Below are 15,845 nucleotides of genomic sequence, written 5' to 3'. Positions count from 1 at the left end.
ATCAAAAGATTCAAAACATTCCAAATTTGTGGCTTTTTTTTTGGTTCTTGCGTTTTAGATACTCAAGGAAAAAATCTTTAACTTCCTCGGAAACTTGAGGACATTCGCATGCCTCGTTGTGAGTTCCCGCCAAGTGATTTTTCATGCGAATGACCCCACCCCAAAAAGTTTGACCACAATAATTGCACATTTAATGCATTCGATTGTCCTCACTAACCCGAGTACAATGTTCCCATGTAGGGTCTTGAACATTGCGAGGTTTGCCCCCTTTCTTTTTCCCCATATTCCCTAAGTCACAAAGTAAAACTCAAATTTAATAATACGAAAACAATAAAATACTTTGTCAAAGCATTAATGGTGACTGGTTTACAAGTGGCATATCTTTATGAGTGTGTAAAATACTCTATAAATTGTATACTGTATAGTGGAATCAGTCACAAGAAAGTAGAAAAAAAAAACTGTGTCTTGATTCTTGAAAGTGGACAAAAGGCATATTAAATTTGCTGGTCCAAGTGGAGCACATATAATACTCTATATTCTGTAAAGTGTACAAAATACTCATTGTTTAAGGGTGGAATCAATCAGAAGAAAGGAAAAAACAAGTCTTGGAAGTGGAGAAAACTCAAAAGGCAGTGGTCCAAGTGGACCTGCTACTTCCACTACAAAACCCATGCCATATACTCTATTTACCCATAAAAAATAGGAGAGAGAGAGAGAGAAGAGAGAGAGAGAGAGAGAGAGAGAAACCTGTTCGGCACTTATACTACAATCAGTACGGCGACTACGCAATGAAAAGCTTCGATCGAATCAAAATCTTTCAAGAACAGAAGCAAATAGCAGTTCAAGCAAGATCCATGGTGAAGATTGGAGAGCAGATCAAGGTTGAAAAATACAGGTTAGCATCTGTCGAACCCTAGAAAATGGAATGAGGTTGGACCCAGTTCGATTTAATTTTCGTCGAGTGTTTTTAACTGGGTTTTGACCCACTCTGAGGGCTGAAATCACAAAAAACCCCCCAAAAAATATGTTTTTTGCCTTTTGGGTCCGACAGACACGACCTAGATTCGTCAGTAACTGAATCGTACATGAATCGTATGTATCGTATGATTCAGCGATTCCTGAATCGATTCGATCGATTCCGTTCACGATTCTACCCCATTTGCGATTCTCAGTATCGGTTCGAATCGATTTTACCTTGTATCGAACCGAATCGTACGATTCGAATCGCGAATCATACGATATCAACAACTATGATTCCATGTCTATATGATGATCATCAATGTTATGCCTACATGTTCTTTTTCCAAATAATTTTTATTTCTAAAAATTCGGCATTTATAGTACGGTCCTATTTAACTATTTTGTGCACATTAGAGGTATAATTGTCATTGTTATGGATTTGAGGGTATAAGTCTAATTAATTTATATTATTAGTGGTGTACCAAAATTAATTACTTTAGGTAATCAATCGGCTAGAAGTAAGGGTTTTGTGAGTTATGGGTAGTTTTATAAAGATACTCTCAATGAGATATTCACAACATGCTAGGGTTTTATATTGATAGAATATTGAAAGGCTTTGTGTGAGAGAGCATCAGCACCAGCCTTAGTCTTAGGGTTCTTTGGAGCCGACCTTACACGATGATTTTCGAACCCGTTCCCGATATTTGGTCGGGGTTCGTATTATTATTTGTGTTTGTTTCATTACTTTGGAGGTATAACATTTTTAGAGGGGATCAAGCTATTGGATTGGATGTTTTGGTATTTAATTTTTCTTGGGAGAATCTTTGATTTTGGTGGGGGGTTGAGAGAGAGAGAGAGGAGTGTTGGTTGTTTTGGTGATGTGTTTGTATGCGTGGCTATACGTGGTGAGTTGAGGTAGTTTGCGTTTTTTACTTTTTCTTATGTATAGTATGCACAATGAATCTTGTTTTACTGTAGAGTATTAAGAGACGGTGCAGCTTTGGTGGTTTTGGTGATGTGTGTGTATGTGTGGCTATACGTGGTGTGTTGGGCTAGTTTTTGTGTTTGAGTTCTGCTTGTATATCGAATACGCGAAGAATTTAGTTTTATTGTAGAGTATAAATCTAGTTTTGTTGGTTGAATATTTTTAAAAGGAACACGAGGCTTTGGAACTTTAAAGTGGTTTTTGGTACGTGGATACTTGAGAGTTAATTTAGTTTTAAGGATAGTTAATTACTTTTAGGGTAGTCGTAAGGTCCTCTAGGTAGTATTATATTTGAAACATTTAGTTATTTCATATGGTTTGTTATGTAAAGGATAGTCTCTTGTTGCGTGTAATTATTCCTTGTCTATATGATGATCATCAATGTTTTGACTACATTTTTTATTCCAAATAATTTTTTTTTCAAAAAATTCGGCATTTATAGTATGATTATATTTAATTATTTTGTGCACATTAGAGGTATAATTGTCATTATTATGGATTTAATTAATTTAAGTAATTAGTGGTTTACCTTAATTAATTACTTTAGGTAATCAATCGGCTAGAAGTAAGGGTTTTGTGAGTTATGGGTAGTTTTGTAAAGTTAGTCTTAAAGAGATATTTACACCATACTTGGGTTATGTTTTGATAGAATATTGAGAGGCTTTGGGGCAGAGAGCATCTGTCTTAGTCTTAGGGTTCTTTTGAACCAATCTTACACCACGGTTTTTGAATTCGTTCTCGATCTTCCGTTGGGTTACATAATATTATTTTTGTTTGTTTCCTTACTTTGGAGTAGGAACATTTTTAGAGGGGATCAAATTATTGGGTTGCGTGTTTTGGTATTTAATTTACCTAGGAAAATATTTGATTTTGGGTTTTGGATGGTATTGTGAGAAAGAGAGAGTGTGTGTGTGTGTGTTGGGTTTTTTTTTGTTGACGTGTGTATGCGTGGCTGTAGGTGGTGAGTTGGGGTAGTGTGCATTTTTTTCTTCTACTTGTGTATAGTATACACACAATATAATTTTATTGTAGATTATGAAGAGACGGTGAAGTGTTGGTGGTTTTAGTGATGTGTGTGTATGTGTGGCTGTATGTGGTGAGTTGGGGTACTGTGTGTTTTTGACTTCTGCTTTTATATAGTATACAAAAAGAATCTAGTTTTATTGTAGATTGTAAATCTTTTGTTTTTGGTTCAATGTTTTTAAAAGGAACACGAGGCTTTGGAACTTGGAAGTGGTTGGTACGTGGATCAAACTACTTGGAGATAAGAGTTTTTGGTTTTGTAGACGACTAGGGACTTGAGAGTTGATTTAGTTTTAAGGATAGTTAATTACTTTTAGGGTGGCCCTAAGTTGCTATAGGTAGTATTATATTTTATACAATTAGTGATCTCATATGGTTCGTTATGTACTGGTTAGTCTCTTGTTGCGTGTCAGTATTCCTTGTCTATATGATGATCATTAATGATACGCCCTACCTTTTCTTTTTCCTAATAATTATTTATTCTAAAAATTCAGCATTTATAGTATGGTCCTATGTAACTATTTTGTTCACATTAGAGGTATTATTTTCATTATTATGAATTTGAGGGTATAAGTCTAATTAATTTCAGTAATAAGTGGTTTTCTATGGTTAACTAGTTTAGGTAATCAATTGGCTAGAAGTAAGGGTTCTGTGAGTTGTGGGTAGTTTAATAAAGTTACTCTCAAGGAAATATTCACAAACATATTAGGGTTATATTGTGATAGAATGTTGCGAGGAGGCTTTGCGAGAAAGAGCATCAGCCATAGTCTTAGGGTTCTTTGGTGCCGTTCTTACAGAACGATTTTCGAACTCGTTCCCGATATTCTGTCGAGTTGCATAATATTATTCTTGTTTGTTTCCTAACTTTGTAAGAGCAGCATTTTTTGAGGGGATCAAGTTACTGGGTTGTATGTATGTAATTTTCTTAGGAGAATCTGTTATTTTGGTGGAGGATGGTTATGAGAGAGAGAGAGAGAGAGAGAGAAAGAGAGAGTGGAGTGTTGGTGGTTTTGGTGATGTGTATGTATGCCTGGCTGTATGTGGTGAGTTGAGGTAGTTTGCGCTTTTGACTTCTGCTTATGTATAATATACACAATGAATCTAGTTTTATTGCAGAGTATTAAGAGACGGTGAAGCTTTGGTGGTTTTTGTGATGTGTGTATATGTGTGGCTGTACGTGGTGAGGTTGGATAGTGTGTGTGTTTGACTTCTGCTTGTACATTGTATACACAAAACATCTAGTTTTGTTGTAAAGTATAAATCTAGTGTTGTTAGTTGGATGTTTTTAAAATGAACATGAGGCTTTGGAACTTGGAAGTGGTTTTTAGTATGTTGATAATTGGTAGATTATTTTGTTTTTAGGATATCTAATTACTTTTAGGGTAGCCCTAAGTTGCTTTAGGTTGTATTATACTCCCTCCGCCCCAAATTCTTTGTCCGGTCCGCAAAACGGAGTGTTAAAAATAATACAATATTTGTAAGAAAAAATCAAAAGTTTTTTAACAACTTACCAGATTTCAATGAGTATTTTTAATATGTGAAAATAGTTTGAATTTTTTCTTGAAAAAATTGCATTGTTTTTAACACTCCGTTTTGCGGACCGGACAAAGAATTTGGGAGCGAAGGAGTATTTGAAAAAAAAAGAAGAGATTTCATATGGTTCGTTATGTATAGGTTAGTCTCTTATTGCGTGTCAGTATTCTATGTCTACATGATAATCATCAATATCACGATGTACCCTTTCATTTTCCAAATAATTATTTTTTCTAAAAATTCGGCATTTATATTACGATCTTATTTAACTATTTTGTGCACATTAGAAGTATAATTGTCATTATTATGGATTTGAGGGTATGAGTATCTTTTTAATTTATGTAGATAGTTGTGTGCCAAAGTTAATTAATTTATGTAAAAATTCGGCTAGAAGTAATAGTTTTGTGAGTTATGGGTGGTTTTATAATGTTACTCCCAAGGAGATATTCACAGCATACTAGGGTTATAATTTGATAGAATATTGAGAGGCTTTGGGAGAGAGAGCATATGCCATAGTCTTAGGGTTCTTTGGAGCTGACGTGTCACGCCCTGGATTTTCAACATAATAATAATAATATTTTCAATTAAAATACTTCGCAACAATTCAACGTAATACCCCCAAATACTTTCCATAATCCATCCAAGAGAAAAATCAAGTTTTAAAAGTTTACATTAATGGCACTCCGGCCCCAAATTCTTAAACAATAATCCCAAGAGAGTAAGGCAAAAGAATATAATTGAAATTACGATTACATCTTCAAAAGGATTTTACAAAAGATGCCATGGTAATTCCTCGGTATTAGCTTTCAAAAGTATGGTCAAATGCACAGCACGCACTCCATATCAATGCCCCTGAGAGGTACCTGAAAATAATAATAGGTTGAGCTACATTAGCCCAGCAGAGAAATCTTTGCTCAAACTATATGCATATGAGATGATTTATGTACCGGAAAGAACAATGACAACAGTAAGATTCTCACATGAACCGAAGCAAGGATCTATGACTTGATAACCGACACCGTTTTCACACTTGAAGCTTAACACTCTCTAAGTTCTCCGCTTTCAATATGTCGAATGTTCTCGATTTCTTTTCTGGGCAAATGGGACCCTGTGCATCCCATATTCGTTCCGGCATCACACCGAGCGGTGGATCCGTGGCTTTCTTGTGCACTTCCGGGCATTTGGGACCCCGTGCGTCCCATTTTCGGCATCCCACCTCATAGTGGTTCCGTGGCTTTCTTCGTATCGTTCTATTATTTTAAAACAAAATTTTTCATTCTACAAGTCTCAATACCGTATAGCATAATCCATGTCAAGTCCATATCCTACATAAAATATGCCACAATGCTCACATAATAACCCGAATGCATAAACAAAGAAAACAAGTATCATATTCATTTAGTTTTACGCTTATCCTTATTATAATGAGATCCAAAAGAGTAGGGACGAACAACGAGTCGTTGGAATACGAGCAACAAAGTTTAGAGATGGCTAGAATATGATTGGGGAGTGTTAGAGGTGATTGGGAGCCAATACAATCGACGAATGATCAGTAGAGTTCAAAAACAGTTTTCTTAGTCGTTGGTACCGGTACCTCAAAAAGTAGGTATCGGTACCATACCAATCCAGTGAGCAAATAGATATCAAGGTATCGGTACCTCAAAAAAATGGTATCGGTACCACTGCATTACAGTGGACGATTTGCAGAAAAATCAAAAGAGAGCATAACTTTGAATTCAACCATTTAGAGCCCGATCTTTGGCACACAACCAACTCATAAACATGTAGAGAGAGTAAGAATTCCCAACCTCGCCTTGGAGAACGAAACCCAACGGGATTTGATCGAGCCCTAGCCTTGAAATTCGAAATCCTTCGAGAATACTCCTCTTCGAGCTATATCCAACGAGATACGGGCTCAATAACAAGAATGGATGAAGGATTGAAGATTATTTGTCTTGGGTTTTGAGTGAGGAGTGAAGTTTTTGGTGTTGGAGGAGAGAGAGAGAGTGTGTGTGTCGAGAGAAAGGGAGAGATCTGGAGTGAGAGAGCGAAAGTGAGGAGTATTTTACTCCTCTACATACACACCCACACATATATATACTACCCACACTTCAAATTGCACATGCACCCTCCCACAAACAATTCTATCACATTCACCCCAATTCATTTAAACTCAATAAAATCCATATTTTCCTTAATTAAAATACTTAATAAATCTTTTATTAAGTTTTTCAAAAATACGGGTCCTTACATGACGTTACACCATGATTTTTTAATTCGTTCCCTATCTTCTGTCGGGGTACGTAATATTATTCTTGTTTGTTTCCTTATTTTGGAAGTGTAATATTTTTTGAGGGAATCAAGTTATTGGGTTGCATGTTTAGGTATTTAATTTACTTGGGAGAATCTTTGATTTTGGTGCAGGATGGTAATGAGAGAGAGAGAGAGAGAGAGAGAGGAGTGTTGGTGTTTTTGGTGATGTGTGTGTATGCGTGATTGTATGTGGTGAGTTTAGGTGGTTTGCATTTTTGTCTTCTGCTTATGTTTTTTTATAAACAATGAATCTTGTTTTATTGTAGGGTATTAAGTGACGGTGAAGCTTTGGTGGTTTTGGTGATGTGTGTGTATGTGTGGCTGTACATGGTGAGTTGGGGTAGTGTGTGTGTTGGACTTCTGCTTGTGTCTAGTATGCATAAAGAATCTAGTTTTATTGTAGAGTATAAATGTAGTGTTGTTGGTTGGATGTTTCAAAAGGAACATGAGGCTTTGGAACTTGGAAGTGGTTTTTGGTACGTGGATACTTTGAGAGTTGATTGAGTTTTAAGCATAGTTAATTGCTTTTAGGGTATCCCTAAGTTGCTCTAGGTAGTATTATATTTGAAACAGTTAGTGATTTCATATGGTTCTTTATAACCAGCTTAGTCTCTTGTTGCGTTTCACTATTCCATGTCTACAAGATACTCATCAATGTGACGACCTACCTTTTCTTTTTCCATATAATTAACTTTTTTTATCCGCTATTTATTTGTAGATTGATTATGTATGCACTCTTTTTGTTTGATTCATACTAGCCGTCTTCCAAAACAAGGTTGTTATTGCTCGGTGTTCTTATTGCAGTTTCTATGAACCTTAAGAAGTAGTAGAGTAGGCTATTTTCGCACAAGTTTGTATCTTGTTGTCTTTCCCTTTGTGTGTATATGACACATATGTGTTTAACAATGAAGCACAAATAATCTATTTCAGCTTCCGTATCACGTATCGAATACCGATACTCTCGGATATGCTCTGGATATGTATTCGATACATTTTTTTTTTAAAGTATCCTGCTTTTAGAATTATTTTTTGGCATCTTGATACGTTTCTGATATGCGAGGATACGTGTTGGATACGCTCTAATATGTTTTGGATACAAGCGAGGGTAAATATGTTATTAGTTAAATATATGGGTTACTATTGCAATTAGGACTATATTTTTCCCCCACCAATTGACACCAAAAACACACTGACAATATCCCCTCTCTCTCTCTCGACAAACTTGTAAGCCTCTTTCTCTCTCGTTTGTATGTATGTGGATATATATTGTAAAATCCTGACTTTTTTTTTAAAAAAGAAGAAGTTTAGTCACGTGGTTCGAATAGGAACCCGACACACTGTATGAGTTTTGCAATGTTAGGGATTTTACCTTAAAAATCCGACATGGCCACAATGACCCTTAAAGTATTATTAGTCTATGTTGGATTTTTGGGATTTTTCGGAGACTGAAATCCGAACGCGTTTGGTCAAAATTTGCGTTAATGGAACGTGAAATATGCTGAGTCATGAGGAGGAGAGTAACAGGTGTCTTCTTTTCATGTTTTACTTCCTTATTCCACCGATGTGTATATATATATATATAGAGTTAGGTTCCGGTGAGGGATCCCTCATTTTATTAAAATGCGGGACTCCCCTTCCCAATTGAATTTCGATGATTCGAGCCGCTCAAAGTGATCAGAACGTGATTTTAAGGGTCCCTGTGAGAAATCAGCAAAAAAAAAGACCGGGAAGGGCTTCATCCGAGCAGTTTTCATTGAACGGTTCAAAAAAAACTGCTCGGATGACGCCCTTCCCGGTCATTTTTTTTGCTGATTTCTTGCGGGGACCCTTAAAATTACGTTCTGCACACATTGAACGGTTCAGATTTTCAAAATTTGATCGGGAAATGAAAGTCCCTCATTTTAACAAAATGAGGGATCCCTCACTTGAAAATTCCTCTCTCTCTCTCTCTCTCTCTCTCTCTCTCTCTCTCTCTCTATATATATATATATAGGTAATTATCAAATTAGAAGACAAAACAAAGTAAAAAGAGATTAGTAAAGGAGGGAGAGACTCCTGCCTATACTTCCTTTTTGCCGAGATCCACCGCCTTCGGTTCCGTTCGTTTCACCAGAGGATTTCTACAGTTCCTTTTGGTAATCTTCTCACCCATTAATTTATTTTATAGTTAGTAATAGGAGATATGTATATTGTTTATGACAGAGGAAGTAGATTTGGGGCAAAATTTCTTACAACTCACTCATGCTCGATGCACGTATCGCTGGGAAATGGCAGCCATGGCTGCTGGCCAACTCAAAACCACTTCGACCACTCTCTCTCACCTTTTCACTGCATCTTTTTCTCCTCTCGCATACGCAGTATCCGAACCCCTGAAATTTTCACCCAAGGGAAAGCCCTTCCGGCAAAGAGTTTGGTTTCGAAACTCGTCGCCGTTAATTGATTCGAGTAGATTATTTGTAGATGCTACTGCGACTGTTATAAGCCCTAAATTTAAGAGATTGAAATGGGAATTTGATTAAGCTAATTAAAAACCCAGCTAAGATCTTGTGTGTCTATCCTAACAGATTGTAGGAATTCTATCTTAAACTTGTGCGTTTTTGTACCCATAGCTTCAGAGGAAATATTAGGTTAAAGTATACATTACTTTCATTTAGAAGTATAAAAAAATAGTCCATATGCCGATTCGATGGCCTAATCTGGAAATTAATTTACCCCATTAAGTTCAACTGTAACAAATAGTAATTTGTGGTAAATTTTGTATAGGTACCAGCGCCTTGGGCTAGTTCGGTGCCATGTCAAGTTAGACGCATCATTTTTTGGTGAGTTACGCATACCTTAGCTGCATGTATTTTCTGAATTTTTGGAAAGAAATGCCATTGCTTGTTTTGCTAGAAAATATGAGAATTGAGCTTCCTACTTGCTTTATTTGATGTTAATGCATGCAATGGTTGGTTTACAAATCTTTTGTGTTACAGTTAATTTAGACCATGGCAATATATTTTGGAAACTTAAATTTTACTTCTTGTTAGTACATGCTTGTGATAATATGAATCATTCGAACGGTGTCTCGAGCGCTAGGGACATGTAAAGAAACTAGAGGCGTGAAGTAATAAGGTAGGAGATGCAGCCAGGCATCACCAGGTAACGATATCTTATCACTCTTCAATGGGGTCGTTCCCCAACCGACTGGCAAAAATACCGTTAAATGTTATTATCGCTCGAATGTGCAAAAGTGAAAGGGAAGAAGAAAAAGGTCCATCTTTTGGACCAATGAATTGAATTTAAAGATCAAATGCTTGTTCCTAGAAAATTTGATGAGAATACTTGAAATGTTGCTTGGTTCTTGAATTGTTTTATTAAGTAAAGTATTTCCATGGTCAAACTTGTAACTTTGGTATACGCTTCTCACCCGAGTTTCGGCTTATGGAAACCTTTTCTAATTTTTCAGGTTATTGTAGATAGCAACTTGGGGGCCGGATGCATTATTTGGTAAGCTATTGTAAGTAGCATGTCTGTAAAAAGGAACAGGAGCGTGGTGTCTTTTGAGACAAGTGGTACTGTAATAGTTGTCATTGTAAATTATGCTTAGCTATGTTGTTTAGACACTCTGGAGTTTTATGAATAGATCCTTCCGCTGTTTCTCCTTGTATGTTTTTTAGTATGCTCTGAATGGTAAAAGTGTTGGAGGCTTTGGTGATTCTGTCACCGGCCGGTCACGTGACCCGTACTAGAGTTGGGACGTGACATATATATATATATATATATGTGTGTGTGTGTGTGTGTGTGTGTGTGTGTGTGTGTGTGTGTGTAAATATATCTCTCGGCATGTGAAATGGTGAATTTGTGTAATGAAAAACTTTAATCGTTTATGGAATTTTAGGTTTTTATTAACTTTTCTATTCAACGTATCCCCAACGTATCGTATCCTTCTTTTTGAAAAAATCACGTATTTGTATCGTATTTGTATCCGTATCGTATCTTCTTAGGTGTTTAACAACTGTACATACCGATTTGCATTTTCCCTTTCATTGTTGTTTTACACTTAGACCCGAGCACATGGTATGATTACTCGCCTGGCTTATAATTCAGTTTAAGTTGTTCTACAGATATTCAGGCAGTTCTTGCTATCTGTGTGAGGATTCATACCCCAAAGTTGATAGTAGGCTCTTGTGAGGGTGGCTCAGCTGTTTTCAGGCTGGACTACAAAGGGCAACCAGCATGTCTAGCTCAGTCACCTCAACTTCACAAGCAAATGGCAATTTGTGGTGGTTTTGGCCGTGTTTTTGAGGTAGGTTCAGTTTTCAGAGCTGAGGATTCCTTTACCCACAGACACTTGTGCGAGTTTACAGGTCTTGATGTTGAGATGGAGATCAAGGAGCACTATTCTGAGGTAATTGAGTTGTTGGCTTATAAGTGTAAGGATCACCAATTAACAAAGGTTATAACCTGTGTGATGTTAAGATGCCTAGCTTTTTCATGCAGGTTATGGACATCGTGGACCGCTTGTTTGTTGAATTGTTCGACAGTTTGAATGAAAGATGTCAGAAAGAGCTTGAAGCCGTTAGAGAACAACATCCATTTGAGCCTTTAAAGGTCATACTATCATATTTCTGTTTGTGTGCCATTATCAATATGTTTGCGGACATTGTTGTTTATGCATGCATGCTATAGAAATTAATTCTTTAAAAGAATTTTATATTCCTATCAAGTGGATATGCTCCTTTGTAGAACAAATACTTCTATATGGGAGTTGTATCCGTATCAGATTCTGATCCTCTTCCCATACTTGCAGATATGAGATATTCTCCTCCCATACGTGCAGATACATATCCCAGAAGCATCCCTTATATAAAATTAAATTTATTGATTTTAGAAGTATCAGATCTCTTTTGGGTACTCTTGGTCATGCAACTGAACTTTGTAAAATTAAGATTGCGGCACTTCTTGCATAATATTGGAGTAAATTGTTAGAATAGGAATACAGATAATTATTAACGTCTAGCACTATACTTACTTTTTAGTGAGAGGAAGATATATTAAGGGCTTGTTCTGTTGAAGGTTTTTGGATTTGGATTTTGGATTTGAATTTGTAATGATTAGGGTAAGGAGATAGGGTAATGATTGGAGAGAGATAGAGATAAAAATGAAAGTAGTGGTTGGAGATGGGGGTAATGAGTGGATATTAGTGTAGGGTAATGAGGTAGGCACAAATACCAGATATGGATCCCGCTAGGCAAGGTAAAGAACATGCCACGACCTGAAAATTTGTACGGAACACGAGAACCTTGTTTAAATCTATCTACTCTTTAATTGAAATATTCTATTTTTAAGGAGAGTTCAAGTTGTTTTGCATGAACTTAAACTTTGTCCAAATCCATGCTTTATTGGCGAGTGCTGCTATTGGTACATACAATATGTACATACAATGTACATATAGATTTTGTGGGGTCCAATTTGGGTCCCACAAAAATGATCTGAACCGCTTATTATTTTTAAAACATCTTTTTATTGAGCCCTGTAAAAAATCAGCTCAACCCGATATCGTTAAGAATTTTTTCTGAATTTGTAAGGGCGAAACTAAGCAGTTAAGTAGTTTCGCCTCCACAAATTAAGAAAAAATCCTTACCGATATCGGGTTGTGCTGATTTTTTACAGGGCTCCATAAAAAAATGTTTGAAAAATAATGGGTGGTTTGAATCATCTTTGTGGGACCCGAGGTGGGCCCCACAAAATTGATATGTACATAATATGTACATTTCATATGTACCCCTAGCATTTTTGTTTATTGGCACTATACCTCTGTTCTTAAAACAATTGGCCCAGAATTCAGAAACCAACTATGTCTATGTTTCATCTTCCAATCGTTCTCTAGAATATTTGTGGGAAATGTACATGTCTCTCGTTAAAGGTGACATAGAGTGGAAATATGCTAAAGTACTTGTTTCTAACTCTTGCTCTTTACTGCAACATGATAAGATATTCTAGTAACTCTAGACAACAAAAATGCAGCATCAAGAGAGAACAAATTTCTTAATCAAGATATTTCTCAATAATTTTCTTTATTTTGAAATTTCTCTGATACTCACTGGAGTCCTTAAATGGATTCATTGTTGCTACATCCTGCATTTTAGGGCTGTAATTCTCGTATGATATGTTTCTACAGGAAGTTGGCACCAAAATTGATCCTCTAGGGGACCTGAATGCATAATCTGAGAGCAAACTGGGGCAACTTGTTTTGGAGAAGTTAGTGACATTTTATTACATACATTTGACTTGTTTTCCTTACTTTCCTTCTTATTTTTCTTTCTAGATTGCTATCCCATAAATCAGTAAGCATTGAACTGGACTTCTTTTAAATATAGGTATGGCACTGAGTTCTTTATACTTCACCGATATCCATTGGCTGTTTGACCATTCTATACCATGCCTTGCAGTGATGATCCAACTTACAACAATTCATTTAATGTATTCATTCGAGGTAAGCATTCAATTACGACATGTTTTCATAGAATTATAGAATGTGCATGTGCTGATTGTTTAATGGAGCCTTTCATTTAATTTTACACCTCCAACATGTCTCTCAAGTGTCCATGGTGTACTAGATTGTCCCTGGAGTGTCCAAATGGAACGAGAAAAAGTTGAAACCATATAGGCACTTTTGTTTGCGTATCGGACACCTGTCCGGACGTATCTCCAGCGAGATGTGCGACACGTAAGGATTAAGGATTACTGTTTGATTGGCTAGTTGCTCTTGCTACTAAGAACCTTTTTTAAATCATAACGGTGATTTCCTGTATGCCATATAATAGTATAAATACAGCAATGTTTGGATTGCGGGCAATGCGCCTAAATTCACTTCCTCGCATTAGCATGCATCTCAATATTATTGCATATGCACATTCATACATGCACACAAGCTTCATTATAGCCATAACCATGAAGGCCATTCCTAGAAGATTGTTTACAAGAGTCTCAGGAGTGTGTGTCGTAGTCTAACCCATTCATAGCCTTGCAACATTTTTCCTTTAGTAATTGTCTTTGACATCTCAGCATTCTAAAAAACTTCATCTGTCCTTTCCTTTGAGTTTAGGGGAGGAGATAATTTCAGGAGGTCAGCGGGTCCACCTACCTAATCGTTTGGCAAAACGTGCAGAAGCCTGTGGGATAGATGTCAAAACAATATCAACATATGTGGATTCCTTCCGGTATTTTCAAAATTGACCATTTTGCTCTTCACATTTTTTTCCCTTTCGTAATTGCTCTTGTTTTTGCAAGAAGTTTGGCCCCTGCATCGGCCTGTCTTGTGAATACACTATTCGTGGGTATGTCTTTGTGACCTCTCATTGTGCTTGCTAATCAAACCACTTGTCTCCAGACGTTAGATATTTTATTTTCAAATTTTTTGGTTGGGTTACCTGTAAAACTACCTGATATTGGAAGTTTTGCTTTTACTATTTTGAAACTTAAACGACATTAAACTTCAAAAATTCAGTTTGTTTTCTTCCATTGTATAAGTTTTTCTGCATACCATTGCATGTTAATATTTGATAATTTTGAGACCTTAGTCTAGCTTTTGGAACAGAATGTTAATTGGATTTACATTTGCTCAAAGTGACCTTAGTATAAATTATTGGTTTGTACTGTTGAAAGTAGTATTATTGGTTTTTACTGTTATTGGGCGTGATGTAAAATTAGTACTTGTGTCTGATAGTGTAAATTATTGCTACATACTGTTTAAAGTAGTACGTAAGATATTATTGCTAGTATGTAAAGTAAAGTGTGGCAGGCAAGTACTATTGGAGTGATGTAATCAGTGATGAAAACAATAGTGTTTGTACTCCCTCCTCATGCCTATAAAAGGAGGGCTTCTCCCCGTTGTAAAACCAAGTCAGTGAAGTCAGTGTGTTTTCCAATAATACTTCTCTCTATTGTGTTCTCTATATTGCGCTCTCTCTCTCTCTCTCTCTCTCTCTCTCTCTCTCTCTCTCTCTCTCTCTCTCTCTCTTGATCCTAACCTACTTTGTGTTTGTATCCACTTTGTGTCTGTAAATTTGGTATCAGAGCCAATGTTGTCCATTCTAGCTTAAACTCCTTCTGGGAACTTCTTTTCCAAAACTACTTCAAATCTTTTCTAATAAGAAAAATTGAAGCGTATGCTCTGTGGTTACCTTCTAAGGATCCTCTACATCAGAAACTTCATTAACTATTTTGGTTATAAATTTTTGTATTAGTGGGTTAAAAGTTCCTTGAGACTTTGGCTTTTGAGCAATGTGTCTTAGTTTATCTACCCTAGAATACAGAGTTTTATTAATCAAAATTGGTTAAAGATCTTATATTGGAAAGAAAGATTTGTGGAATGAGGAAAACGAAGAACCCAGATTTTTTCTAAAAATGAATTATTTGTTTTCTACCCATTCCTCCGCCACCTCATCTATTGTTCCTTCACGATCGTCCTCTAGCTGAAATTCCTCCGCCTCTTCTTCTAATCTTGAGTACTTGTTGAATTTGAATTTCTTCTTGGTGATAGTAAGGTTCCTTTTACTGATCTCCCTTTCCTAAATCCCTATAATGTTTTTGTTAGATCACAAACCTCTGTAAAAAAGACCGTCACCCAACTGTTCTTTACAAAACGACCATCTTCTGTAAAAGAGTATGTCCAAGCCTCCAAATTTGATCAGTGTTTCATACTGGCTACAAAAGCTGAACAACTTTTACCCTTGGAAATCCCAGTTGATTTGCCTCGCATTTGGCAACAACAAGAATTTACTCATCTTCACTTTGGAGCCATCAGATTGGCTGTCACTTTCCATGGCAGAAAAGGTCTACCTATCATTTCCAGACTTGCTCTGGTAGACACCATATTTATATAGTACCAGCATGCATGTATTGCTACAGTCCAAACCACCTTAAATGTTGAAACTGTGGTCTTTACCTTTATCCAAATTTCAACATGCCACTAGCAGTTCCTCATCTGCTAACAGCTCTGAAGGTGCAAGTTCAAATTGGTGGTGCTTCCCAAATTTCTACCACA

General features: G+C 36.5%; 2 protein-coding genes across 2 annotated transcripts in view; both read left to right on the top strand.

The window, feature by feature from the left end:
- LOC131334115 (uncharacterized) overlaps window positions 1–10,430 on the top strand; it is a 37,376-nt gene extending 26,946 nt beyond the window's left edge. Inside the window, exons 5-6 of the mRNA XM_058368993.1 lie at window positions 9,578–9,633; window positions 10,263–10,430. Of these exons, the coding sequence (XP_058224976.1) occupies window positions 9,578–9,633; window positions 10,263–10,272 (66 nt within the window). The 3' untranslated portion in view covers window positions 10,273–10,430. The remainder of the gene's footprint in view (window positions 1–9,577; window positions 9,634–10,262) is intronic.
- LOC131332882 (aspartate--tRNA ligase 2, cytoplasmic-like) lies at window positions 10,285–14,183 on the top strand (the record flags this gene model as incomplete). Its single annotated transcript, XM_058367192.1, has 6 exons — window positions 10,285–10,303; window positions 10,921–11,204; window positions 11,297–11,407; window positions 12,978–13,057; window positions 13,177–13,292; window positions 13,905–14,183. Coding segments are annotated over 4 exons (459 nt in total), but the record flags the coding sequence as incomplete, so codon positions are not given.
- Between the last annotated feature and the right edge of the window lie 1,662 nt (window positions 14,184–15,845).

The sequence above is a fragment of the Rhododendron vialii genome, chromosome 7a (genome assembly GCF_030253575.1).
Source record: "Rhododendron vialii isolate Sample 1 chromosome 7a, ASM3025357v1".
Taxonomy (NCBI): domain Eukaryota; kingdom Viridiplantae; phylum Streptophyta; class Magnoliopsida; order Ericales; family Ericaceae; genus Rhododendron; species Rhododendron vialii.
The sequence above is the reverse complement of the archived record's forward strand: the minus strand, read 5'-3'. Positions and strand labels throughout refer to the sequence as shown.